The 13,604-nt window shown below is 48.4% G+C and overlaps 1 protein-coding gene across 2 annotated transcripts in view; it reads left to right on the top strand.

Annotated features, from left to right (window-relative positions):
- The window catches only part of LOC140201726 (POU domain, class 2, transcription factor 2-like), a 57,947-nt gene that overhangs the window by 24,043 nt on the left and 20,300 nt on the right, over positions 1-13,604 (top strand). Inside the window, exons 6-10 of one of the 2 annotated variants that reach the window (XM_072266308.1) lie at positions 1,191-1,400; positions 2,800-2,917; positions 10,643-10,734; positions 11,849-12,034; positions 12,674-12,815. In XM_072266308.1, coding sequence (XP_072122409.1) covers positions 1,191-1,400; positions 2,800-2,917; positions 10,643-10,734; positions 11,849-12,034; positions 12,674-12,815 — 748 coding nt within the window. The remainder of the gene's footprint in view (positions 1-1,190; positions 1,401-2,799; positions 2,918-10,642; positions 10,735-11,848; positions 12,035-12,673; positions 12,816-13,604) is intronic. The other variant, XM_072266307.1, reaches the window with a different exon arrangement.

The following is a 13,604-nucleotide window of genomic DNA, read 5'->3' as shown; positions in this document are numbered from 1 at the left end:
TCAGTTCTCCCTGCTGGTAACATGGGTACCAAACTGATCCCTGCTGGTAACGTGGGTACCAACCTAATCCCCGCCTGTAACGTTGGTACCCAAACTGAACTCTGTTTGTAATGTACATCCCCTCACCAATCCCTGCACATAACGTCTGTTCCCACACCGATTCCTGCTGGTAACGTCCATCCCCATATGGATCCCTGCTGGTAATGTCCAACCCTACATCGATCCATGCTAGTAACGTCCCCACACCGATCCTGCTGGTAACGTCCGTCCCCACACCCGTCCCTGCTGGTAACATCTGTCCTCGCACTGATTCCAGGTCAAGGAATTGATGTCCTGGTAACTCACAGCTCAGACTGCCTGCTCTGTTGTTTAAAGTCTCTCTGTCTCTCCTTCCCCATCCTTCTGCTCGATTACCATTGCTCCCCTTCTCCATTGCACACACATCGCCATCACCTCCCATACTTCCACCGCCCCATTCATTCACCCCCACGTCCATCAACACATCACTCCCACCCCCACATCAATCCATTTTGTCATCTGCCCTCCCCTATTGCCATTTCCCATCCTCTTCCTCCTTCTCCCCTCCTACCCTCCCCTTCCATCCTCACCCTCCTCTTCTCCATCAACTCCCCCTCACTTTCACTCCCTTTTCTCTATACGTATCCCCACCTCCCTCCACCCCTCCCCTACTCCTAACCAACCCCTCTCCCTGCCCTACCTCCCATTTCATCCGCATCCCTTCTCCACCTCCTTCTTACACTCATCTGCTCCCTCCCTTCCCCAATTCCCCCTCCTACCCTCCATCACCTCCCACTCCTCCCCTGTGCAATCAACCCCTCCCCTCCATCGCCTGCTTCTCTCTTCCCCTCCACCCTCTTCTCTCCATCTTTGCTCCCTTCCCTCATTCTCCATTAACTCCCCTTCCCTCTCACTCCCCCCAACCACCCCTCCTCTGTCCCCTCTCCCAATGCTCCCCCTCCCCCAACTCCGCACCCTCCTCTCCCTGCCCCCATATCCTCTCCTCGCTTTCCCCTCCACCCTCTCCTCTCCCTCTCCCCATCCTTTTCCCCTCCGTCTGATCGCCCTCCTCCAATCTCCCCTTCTTCATCCCCTCACCTCTCCCCTTCCCTCCACTCACCTCCCCCTCGCCCTACTCCCCCCCCTCCACCCATCCGTGCCCCCACTGCCAGCTGACGGCACTGCTCCCGGCCCAGCAGCAGCTCCTCCTGCAGCAGGCGCAGGCCCAGTTATTGGCTGCGGCCGTCCAGCAGTCCAGCGCAGCCGCCGCAGCCTCTCAGCATCCAGCACTGGAGCCTGCGTCGCAGCCGCCCACCCAGGTCGGCAGCCAGCCGCAGGCACCCCCGCTGGCACTCTCGCAGCCCATCCACATCACCGCCCAGGTAAGGAGGGACGCCCCCTCGCCCGCACGTACGCACCTCGGGACAGAGCGAGGGGTTGGGGAGGGTCACTCACACTGGGGACCAAGGACCGGGATGGGAGTGAGGGGAAGGGAGCTGGGGGAGGGGTGAAGGGATTAGGGTGAGAGTAAGGGGGAAGGGAGGAGGAGGAGAGAGTGCAGATGGATGTAATGGAGGAAGGAGGGGAGGGAAGGGAGTGGGGATTGAGGGAGGAGGGGAGAGATGGGGAAGGAGAGGGTGTGAATAGGTTGGGATTGTTGCCCCTGAAGTGAAAGAGGTTGAGGTTTATAAAATCATGAGGGACACAGATAAGGTCATAGTCTTTTCCCCAGGGTAGGGGAGTCTAAACTAGAGGGCACAGGTTGAAGGTGAGAGGCTCAGAAGTGAAGGGGACCTGATGGATGAATTTTTCTCGTAGAGGGTTGGGTATGTGGAACAAGCTCTCAGTAGGAGTGGTAGAGGTTGGTACAATGACGGCATTTAAAAGGCTATAGGGCAGGTATGAGGGTAGGTTTTGAGGGATATGAACCAATCATGGGCAAGTGGGATGAGCTCAGGAAGGCCAGGAGGAGCTGGGCTTCAGGGCCTGTTTCAGGGAGCTGGTGCTGGGAGGGGAGACCAGGGGGATGACAGGAGCTGTGGTGCTTACACACACACATACACACACGCACACACTCACACACACACACACCACACACACACACACACTCACGTGCGCACACGCGCGCACACACACTCACACACGAGTGCATGCACACACACACTCTCACACACACACACCACACACATGCACACCACACACACGCACACACACCACACACACACACAATCACACACACTCACACACGCGCAATCACACACACACCACACACATGCACACACACCACACACACACACAATCTCACACACACACACTCAATCACACACACACACTCACACACACACACACACACACACACACACACACAAAGGTCAATCTTACGCCCCATAGAGTCCCCACACACAGACATATGTACATAAATATACACAGAAACACACTTATACACAAACCCACATGCACACACAAATCTGCATGCCTTCGTACACACATGTGCACACACACACTCAGAAAACTCACTCTTCCCCACCCCCATGCAGTCCACACACAAACCTAAACATGAGTTTGGACTGCTTGGACTGTCAGTGGGAACCAGTCACTGTGTGGACATTGGAGAGGTATTAACTGACTGACATTCCTAGATGCACCTCCATGCCCTCTCTGACAACACTCTCTCTCGCTATGGAAGCGGGCTGACGTACCCCCCCCCCCAGTGGTGCAGCCATGCGGCCTGTGGTTGGGCACTCCCGTCTGGCCCTCTAACCCACTGTTGTCTGCTTCCAGGACCTCCAGCAGTTGCTGCAGCTCCAACAGTTGGTCCTCGTACCCGGGCATCACCTCGCTGCCAACCTCCAGGGGCCCGCGCATTTCCTTCTGCCCCAGGCACAGCAAGGACAGCAAGGTAGGAGCCCCAGCACTCAACGTTCACCTGGGTTGCCATTACTGTGTTTTCCCTCCTTCACCATCAGATGTAGGATCAGAACTAAGCCATTCAGTCCATCAAGTCTTCTCCGCCCTTAAATCATGGCTGACTTACTTTCTCTCTCAACCCAGTTCTCCTGCCTTCTCCCCGTAACCTTTGACATGTATACTAAACAAGAACCTTTCAATGTCCGCTTTAAATATACCCAATGGCTTGGCCTCGTCAGCCATCTGTGGCAATGAATTCCACAGAATCCTTGCGCCTCTCCCTCCCCACCCCGGCTAAAACAAAATTCCCCTCATCTTTTCTAAAGGAACGTCCTATTCAGAGGCTGTACCTCTGGTCCTAGACACTACCATTGTTGTAAAAATCTACTCCTCATCTTCTCGGCTTTTCAATATTCAGTAGCTTTCAATGAGATCGCCTCTCATTCTTTCAAAGTTCAGCATACTATCTCAATACACTTTGTAATGATTTGATCTTTATGAACATATGCAAGACAAGCTTTTCACTGTTCCTTAGAACTGGTATTATTTTGTATTTTTTACATTTATTATTGCAACTTATGTCTTGCACTGTACTTCTGCCACAAAACAACAGATTTCATGATATACTGCATGTCGGTGATTTAAAAAAACCTGACTCTGATTCTGAACGATAAGAAGGTTCCTCCCTCACCAACATCCAGAGACCTAAACAGCCCTTCTAGGTGTGGCAGAAGTACAGGTTGACTTCGTCCAACCTGGTCCGTTGCATCCAGTGCTCCTGAAGTGTTGTCCTTTACAGGTGAGGCCAAGCAGAGACCAGGCAACTGTTTTGCAGATCACCTGCTCTCTGTCCAAATGGCCATCCCCAGCTCCTCAATATGGGCCATTTGAACTTCTCTTCCCATTCTTTCCCCACTGATCCATCTTCTCCACTGCCACCGTGAGGCCAGTCACAAACTAGAGGAATAGCATCTTATATTCCCCCTGGGAGACCTACGTCCCAATTATGTGAATTTGCCATTTGCAAGTAACCCACTCCTCCTGTGTCTCTGTCCCAGCCAGGCTCTTTCCATTTGTTCGCCTTTCCCATCCCTACCCTTGTTACCCAGGTATCACTCTCCACTATTACCTAGAGCACTACCACACACAGACAGCCCCTGCAGCCCATCCAGTCCCTGCCTACTTGTTTTCCTGCACCCCAGATCATAGCCCCCCCATCTATGCACTTATCCAAAATTCAAATGTTACAATTGAACCCGCATCTACCACTTCCACTGGCACGCCTCCCTCTGAGTGAAAAAGCTCCCCTTCAGATTCCCTGTAAATAGTTTACCTTTCACCCTGCTCCCTGTTCTTTTGATTGACTGCAAATGAACAAAATTAGACCATAAGACATAGGAGCAGAATTAGGTCATCTGGCCAATCGAGTCTGCTCCACCATTCAATCATGGCTGATCTTTTTTCTTCTCCTCAACCCCAGTTCCCAGCCTTCTCCCTGTAACCTTTAATGCCATGTCCAATCAAGAACTTATCAATCTTTGACTTAAGTACACCCAACGATCTGTCCTCCACAGCTGCCTGTGGCAACAAATTCCACAAATTCACCACCCTTTGGCTAATGAAATTTCTCTGGTGCAGACACCTGGTACAGATGAGATCGGCAGCATGTTGGCAAGGTGGTTAGCACAACGCTTTACAGTACCAGCGACCCGGGTTCAATTTCCGCCGCTGCTTTTACATTCTCCCATGACTGTGTGGGTTTCCTCCAGTGCTCTGGTTTCCCCCCCACAGCCCAAAGATGGACCGGTTGGTCGGTTAATTGGTTATTGTCAATTGTCCCATGATTAGGGTAGGGTTAAATTGGGGGTTGCTGGGCAGCGCAGCTTGATTGACCTATTCCATGCTGTATCTCAATAAAAAATAATAATGGACTTCCTTTATACAATGCTTTTGACGATTATATCCTTCAAGTCTTCAGTTTCATTGTAACATTCAAGACAGTTGATGATACCTTCAACTTCTTTGTAGTTCCTAACTTTTGAAGCAACAAAACATAACAGTGGTGATAAGGTATTCTTAAAATAAACCCAAGATAGCTACTGACTTGTTGAAGTGCAATGGGACATTCAAGTTTTAAAAAAGCACAGCGAGGAATGGCAGCAAAAAAAAATGCAGCCCAGCACGCGCAGACACAGTCAAGTTAAAAAATAAGCAGCACAGCACGTGTTCGTCGGGAGGAAAGACACGACTGAGTTTTTTTTATAAAGTCAAAAAACAGAATAATTCACAATTTCATAAAGGGTGAGTTCCAGGCGATAATAATCATTTAAAGCAAGAGCAGAAATGGCTGACTGCTTCAAAAGATAGACACGCTTGATTACTTGATTTTATATACTGAGCAAATTGAACAGTATTTTGAAGCAAATGAAATAGCCAATGAGAAATATGTACCAATTTTGCTTAGTGAATTGGGTTTAAAGGCTTTGAAGTTTAACTGTTTTGCTGATATCGTGAAAGTGATGCAGGAACATTTAGAACTGAAGCCATTGTTGATTACAGAGCGCTTTAAGTTTCATAAGCGGAATCAAAAAGAAGGGGAGTCCATTTCAGTGTATGTGGCTGAATTGAAGAGATTGTCTGAGCACTCTCAGTTTGGTAATGGGTTTAATGATGCACTAAGGGATCGTTTAGTTTGTGGAATCTTACAAGAAAACATTCAAAAATGGCTCCTAACTTAAGCACAGCTCACACGGAAAAGAGCAGTTAAAATTGTTGTTTCAATGGAAACTGCAGACAGACACAGTTGAGATGCAGTCAGGAATGAAAGTGAGCATGAACAAAATTGCAGCATCACAGAGACTTGCCCGGCCAAACAAATTGAGTTACTGTTGTGGCATGGGTTTGCATACTCCAGACCAATGCAGGTTTAAAGGTGAAACTTGCAGAAAATGCAACAAAGTAAGTCACATACAAAGAGCATGTTGAGCAGACAAAAATAAATGGACTGTATAGAGAAGAGGAAAGAGAAAAAGAAAAACCTACAATTGACAAGCAAAATGGATTACGATAGAAGTGAACGGCAAATGAATTGGACCCTGGTTCTGCTGTTTCAGTCCACAAATGAGTTTGAATGACATTTCAAAGATACTGAACTGAAGCCTGCAGATATCCAACTAAGAACTTATACTGGAGAAAAGATAACTCCTGTGGAAATGACATTTGTAACAGAGAAATACAACAGGCAACAAGCCACAGTGAGTTTGTATGTGGTAAAAAGAGGAGGACCAGCCTTGTAGGGCTGTGATTGGCTGAAACAACTACAACTTAATTGGAGATCCATCCACCATTTGCATGCCACATCCCCTGTAACAGAGTCAACTGGAAGCAAATTATGAAAGGTACGGGGTGATGCCACAGCTGTATCCAATGATGGCATTGGAAAACTTAAACATATCAAAGGTAAACTAGGGTTAAATGAAAATGCTGCACCCAAGTTTTACAAAGCCTGTCCAGCTCCTTAAACCGTCCGTGCTAAAGTAGCCAGTGAGCTAGATCAGGTGGAGGCTGAAGGACTTTTTTTCAAGGTTGATTGGAGCCCCTGGGCAGCACCAGTAATCCCAGTAGCCAAGAAGGATGAGTACTGAAAGTAGATCAATGCCCTCTTACCAAGATAGAGGATATCTTTGCAAACCTTTCTGGGGGGAAACACTTCAGCAAAGTGGACTTAGCTGAGGCCTATCCACCGATAGAGATGGGAGAGGATTCCAAAGTGTTTTTCATCATAAACATTCACAAAGGGCTTTATCACTATAATACACTTATTTTTGGAGTAGCATCTGCAGTTGCACTCTGGCAGAAAACTATGGACCAAACGCGGCAAGGCTGCCCAGGCACTCAGTGTTACCTGGATGACATCATTGTTACAGGTAAGGATGACAAGGAACTTCTCCAAAACCTCAAGACACCGTTAAAAAGATTAGAATATTATGGGCTCAGAGCACAACATGCCGAGTGTGAATTCTTTAAACCAAACATCACTTACCGTAGTCACACTATTGACGCACAAAGAATACACAAGTGCGTTGGGAAAACTTAAGAGTGGTGGTGGATGTCCCAAGGCCAAAAGGTGTGTCACAGTTGCAGTCCTTTTTAGGATTTGTCAACTACTGTAACAGGCTCTTGCCAAACTTGGCTACTGTGCTCCATTCCTGCAGATCTGGAAGAAATGGCAATGGACGAAGCAGTGCAAGGTGGATTGCTAAAAGGTAAAGGAAATAATGATGTCAGACACTGTTCTCGTACATGATGATCCACATCATCCGGTGAAGCTTGCCTGTGCCGACTTGCCTTATGGTGTAGTTGCAGTCAGTCATGTCACGTGTTATGAGCAATGGAAGTGAACGCCCCATAGTTCCCTTACCGCTGCAGAGAAGAACTACGCACAGATTGACAGAGGAGCCTTAAGTCTGGTTTGAGGTGTAAAACATTTTAACCAATACTTCTATGGGAGGAGGTTCACTCTCATTACTATCATCAACCATGAGTGTCCATTCTCAATCCACAGAAGGGTGTTCCACTGACAGCAACAGCACAAATGCAGAGATGGGCTCTGTTTCTTGGAGAGCACAATTACAAGATTGAATTCAAGTGGGCAACTAATCATGGAAATGCCGATGGACTGTCCTGTGAACCTTGGAAAACGAAGTACTAGGAAAATTTACAAAAAAAAGACACTCCCTGACATATTCTCCCTAATACAAATTGTAAGTCTCCGTATTACAGCAGAGATGATCTAAAGGGAAACCAAAAAGGGACCCAACACTGTCTCAGATCTACAGGACAACCCAAAATAGCTGGAACATACAGCAGAAGCTCCAGTTCTGCATTTTTTCTAACAGTGAAACTTGCCCTTGGGAGGTTTGAGAGTTGCCATGCACTGTACAGGATGCCAACACATCTAGAAGGTGCCTAGAGCAGCTCCTCTCCATCCCTGGAGAATTCATGTGGATTTTGCTAGACCATTCATGGGCACGAATTTCTTAGTAGTATGGGATGCAGCTACAAAATGGCCAGAAAGTTCGGCATAGACCAGATGGACCAAAGGACCTGTTTCTGATCCCTGGCTCTATGACTTTAGGTGTTCCTAGTCGTCTCCACTGCAGCCTTGCACACTGCTGATGCATCGAGAAGCCTTTTTGCAAGGACCGATGTTCCAGAGCACTTAGTCAGTGACTATGGACCACAGTTTGTGAGGGAACAGTTTCAGCCATTCTTAGAAATGAATGGATTAAGTTATATTGCATCTGCACTGTACCACCCAGCTACAAAAGGCTTGGCAGAAAGATTTATATCCGGAGTCTAAAGAATGCGCTGCGACAAAGTCAGCAGAACACTACACTGAATCAGAAACTTGCCAATCTTCCCCGTGCACATCGAAATGCAGCGCACTCCGCTACCGCCACACCGACCAGCCATGCTTCCCCCCGAGTCGTCCTTTGCGTTCATGCTTGGATCTCCTCAAACCCAATCTCAGGAGGAGGGTGCAGGACAAACCGCTGAGACAAATTGAGGGCTCCTCAAACAAGGAGGTTTTGCTCCTGGGCAATCAGTTCCGGCGAGGGACTACTGAGGTGATCGGAAGTGGGTGCTTGGAAAGATCAAGGACGGAACTGGACCACGGTCTACACAGTGGAGCTTGCGTCTGGTATCACATGGAGATGACTCATCGGTCAGTTGAGGAACAGAGTCAATTATTAGAGAAGAAAGGTGGCTACTGCTGTCAGAACCACCTCCTGCAGTCTCAGAGTCACCTCCTACAACCACCACGGAGGAGGCCCCAGAACCAGAGCCTGAGATTGTTTCACAGCCACAAGTCTCTCCTGCCAAGCAGAGTGATCCCCCTTGACCGGAAAGATGTTATCCCACAAGAGTAAGAAAGCCTCTACAGCAATTAAATGTTTAGGTCTGAGTGGGCCAATTTAAAATTTACTATGCTGTGTATGCCTATGTATAGTAGTTGTATTATATAATATTCTGTGTATATAGTTAAGATGCATTCTCTATTGAATTGGAATTTATAGCTAAGCAGGGAGGAATGTTGTGTATTTAATATATCAGTAGTATTTAAGTAATCTTGTATATACATTGATTAAGCATTCTTGTTTCTTTAAATAATTCATTATGGGTTATATGTAAAAATACGTGAATTGCATACATCATCTCACTACTAACTGGTACATGTGCGCCTCACTTAAAGTAAACACGAAGTTAGACACACTTTGGGCTCACGCCTCTTCTTTTGAATAAGTTTAATGTTTCGAAGTTACAAAACATAACAGCTTCCACCCATCACCTACCAGCTCCCCTTTCCCTTTCTCTTACATTCACGTTTATTCATGCCAAGCAACTCACTTATTTAATTTGCTTTTTTAACAAGAAAATGAGTGCAAGAACTGAGTTGCCTCTCAGCATTCTTACCAAAAGAAGGCACATTTTCATTTTGTACGTCACGTACGCAGATTTGTAAATAGACTAGCAAAAAAAAGATCCGCAAGCAGTTCCATGGTAAATGGTGATTAAAATGAGAATTGAGTAAAGCTGCAAAGAGACATATCACTTGGAATCAATGGGCACCACTTTACAATGCACTCTTACTGCTTCAAGCTTTCCTTCCAAGTGGAGTATGCATCGCAGGTGCCGTGAAGCAACATCCTTGCCTCCTTGTAGCACGCTTCCTTTGTCAGTCAATCAACAACACCTTTTCATGTCACTCACTCACGCTTCACAAATGTCAGTATATTTGTTCACAAGAATACGAAAAATCATGGATCATCCCTGCTAAATTACCACAGCTCAAAATTGTAAAAGTCTCTTTAAATTCGCCCTGATTACCGAGGTTGCACCATTAAGTTTAGAGAATTTGAGAAGAAAATGTACAAGGGTCATTGCAATTTACAAGTTAATTGGAAGCCACTCAGTAAATAATGCCTTTGCAAAATGCAATATGAACACTCAACTCTGCTCCTGAAATCCAGATAACCCTGGCCAAAGCTTTTACAATCATTCTGCTAATTTGAATGTGCATATACACAGTCTGACAGTGAAATCAAATTAACCCATATCTCAAACAGAAATGTTTTGAAGCAGATTCTCTGTGCATCACAAATGTCATCCAGACCAGCGTTATTACTGTTTGTTCCCCTACCTGTCAATGCTTTAATCATGACAATCTTCCTTCCGTCTTGAGGCAGGGTCTCGGTGTGAAACACCAGTCATTCCACAACCTCCACGGATGCTGCTCAACCCACTGAATTCCTCCAGACATTTAGATTTTGCTTGATCTGTTCTCCAGGTCGGCGCCATGTTGTCCATGTCCTGGGACAGTGCGAGGATGGAATTTAGTCCTCTGCTCCTGCTCCTGTGTGCCTAAGCCCGTCAGCACAAAGTGGTTATCAAGAACCCGGCCCTCCCTCCGGATGGGAGTTTCCAGCTGGATTAACAGGGTCCGTGGACACTGCGAGGTCTCAGTACCGTGAAGGGGGCTGTTTTTACAAACTTATTGACAGTCTTTGTCCATTAATGTATAGTTTTTCACCACTTCTATTATATTTTTTCCTGTAAAATGCCTGCAAAAAAATAAAATCTCAAGGTGCTATATGTGGTAATTTATTTGCTTTGGACTCTGAACTTTGAACTGCACACTCTCTGTTCCTCCCAGGCCTGCTCTCGACACCAAACCTTCTACAGCTACCTCAGCAAAACCAAGGGGGACTCCTGCAGGCACAGCCCAGGCTGGGGTTGGCAGCACAGGTCAGTCCCCTCCCTCTCCCATTCCACCCCCCACCATACACACATTGTGCAGTGTGGCTGGGAGAGGCCCCAGGCCTGAGCACGTGTGGGTCAGGGATTGAGCACAGAGGAACTGGAGGAGGGTGTGGGGTCTGGGGTAGGGTTTGAGTGTCACTGGAGGCACGCTGCTCCTACCTTACGACAGGAGTGTGGGGTGGGGGTGGGGTGCAGGAGGGGGAGAGGTGGCGGGGTCACACTAGGCTGAATGGCCTTGCCAGGGCCTGAGAGTTCGACATCTGTGCCTCTGCCGGAGGTGGAGTGAGTGAGAGAGGGAGGGGTGGGAGGGTAAAGAGAGGGGTAGTGAGAGAGGAGAAGGACAGGAGAGAGGGAGGGGAAGAGGAGGTAAGTGAAATGGTGGGAGTGGGGAGGGGAAAGGAGAGCGGGAGTGACTGAGAAGAGGAGGTAAGTGAGCTTAGGGTTGATTGAGGGGAAAGGTGTAGTGATGGAGGGGAGGGAGGAGTGAGCAAAGAGAAGGGAAGAGGAGGGAGGGAGTGAGGAAATGAGGGAGGAGAAGCTGCTGAATTCTCCTCGAGGCCACATTGTCAGTTGCTCTGCAGCAGTTAGATGTTGTTGGAGAATAGATGAGGGGCAGGGGGAGGGGACAGCACGGGGGTAGTTCAAGCTTGATCAGGCCATGAATGGAGGGGCTGGTTCAATGTTTCGAGGCATCCCCTCGGGTGGAGGGAGTGGCTGAGGTTGGAGATACAGGCAGGGTGGGTTGGGGGTGAGGGAGAGCTGGGTGAGGAAACGGGAGGCAGAGGCAATGGGAGCTAATGACTGATGCAGAAATGATTGGGAGGAGGGTGGGTGGGTGTAGAGATGTAACAGTGGGCGGATGGACAGAAGGGGTAGGTCTGGAGGAGAGGAAGGATGAGGGGGTGGGAGAGAGGCTGGAGAGGGTGGGGGAGGGCTAAGAGACGGAGAAGTGGTGTGCAAGGAGTATGAACAATGAGGGAGGCGTTGATGAGGGTGAGGGTTGAGGCTGAGTGGGAGGAGTGTGAGAGGTTGGAAATGGGAGGTTTGGGTGTGGAGGCCTTCCCCCAAGTGGTAATGAGAAGCCCTCTCTGTGTTGCAGGCAGTGAACCGGCCAGGCTTAGCCTGCCCAATGGCCCCCGAGCCCCACCCGCAGGGACTCCCCCACCCACCGACCACTAAAGGTGTGGAGGCCGTGTCCCACCAGGAGGAGCCCAGCGACCTGGAGGAGCTGGAACAGTTCGCCCGCACCTTCAAACAGCGACGCATCAAGTTAGGCTTCACCCAGGTACTGCTGGGGGGAGGCTGGGTGGAAGTAGAGAGGGGTTGATGGGAGAGGGTGGCGGGGTTGTCAATCCACTCCAGCCCTTTGGGCTCACAACTGGACACAGAGCCCTGTGATATGCTTGGCTATATCTCCAACTCTGGCTGGGCTGTATCTGTGCTATCATAGACCCTGTCTCCTGGGTGGACTGTAACCGTGCTATCATGGACCCTGTTTCCTGGGTGGGCTGTAACTGTGCTGTGATGGACCCTGCTCCTGAGTGGGCTGTGATTGTGCTGTAATGGATCCTGTCTCCTAGCTGGGCTATAATTGTGCTGTAATGGACCCTGTCTTCTGGCTGGGCTGTAACTGTGCTGTAAATGGACCATATCTCCTGGCTGGGCTGTAACTATGCTGTAACAAACCCTGTCTCCTGGGTGGACTGTAGGACTGTAACTGTTCGGTAACAGACCCTGTTTCCTGAGTGGGCTATAACTGTGCTTTTCGGACCCTGTCCCCTGGGTGGGCTGTAACTGTTCTGTAATGGACGTTGTCTCCTGGGTGAACTGTAACTGTTCTGTAACAGACCCTGTTTCCTGCACGTGCTGTCACTTTTCCAACCTGTAACTGAGCTCGCCCCTCTGGGCTGTCACCTTCCTTCAGGGAGACGTTGGGCTGGCGATGGGGAAACTCTACGGCAATGACTTCAGCCAGACGACAATCTCGCGCTTCGAAGCCCTGAACCTCAGCTTCAAGAACATGTGTAAGCTGAAGCCCTTACTGGAGAAGTGGCTGAACGACGCAGGTAAGCAGTCATGAATGCACCCGGCAAGGCTGGCATAACCCCTCCAACTCTCCCAGACCCAATCCCACCTCCCGGGTGTGGTGAATGGGGCAGCAGTACGTGGTGCAGAGCTGGTTGTGGGTAGATGGTATGGCACGTAGAGTGGGGATGGCAGGGGTGGTGGGTTTCAGCAAGGGTGTGTGAGATTGAAGGCAGCAGGGGAGGCTGGTGATCTTGGTTTGGGCTGTTTCTAATGGTGTGAGGGTTATAATGTGTAAAGGAGCAGGGTAGCTGGGACATTCTACTGTCCAGCATCAGGTTTATTATCACTGAGAGATTAATGAAATATGTTGTTTAGTGGCAGCAGTACAGTGCCGTACGTAAAATATTACTAAGTCACAATAAACATTGCACAAGATACATAATGCCATAGTGTTCATGGTTTCATGGTCCGTTCAGAAATATCATTATTTATCAAATATCAGGCTTAGGAGCATTGGCATATGTCGTGAAATTTGTTGTTTTGTGGCAGCAGTACATTACATAATAAAAATATAATAAATTACAATAATAAATATATATAAAAAGTAAATTAAATTGAATAAATAGTGCAAAAAGCAAGAGAAGAAAAAGAATAGTGGGGCAGTGTTCATTGTCCATTCAGAAACCTGATGGCGGAGGGGAAGTGTATCTTCAGGCTGCTGTACCTCCTCCTTGGAGGTAGCAGTGAGAAGAGGGCATGTCCTCTTGAGACGAGCGTGATGGGTGCCCTTCATGACGAATGCCGCCTTGGTGTGGTGCGCCCTTTGG

This window comes from Mobula birostris, chromosome 8, assembly GCF_030028105.1.
Source record: "Mobula birostris isolate sMobBir1 chromosome 8, sMobBir1.hap1, whole genome shotgun sequence".
Classification (NCBI taxonomy): domain Eukaryota; kingdom Metazoa; phylum Chordata; class Chondrichthyes; order Myliobatiformes; family Myliobatidae; genus Mobula; species Mobula birostris.
The sequence above is the reverse complement of the archived record's forward strand: the minus strand, read 5'-3'. Positions and strand labels throughout refer to the sequence as shown.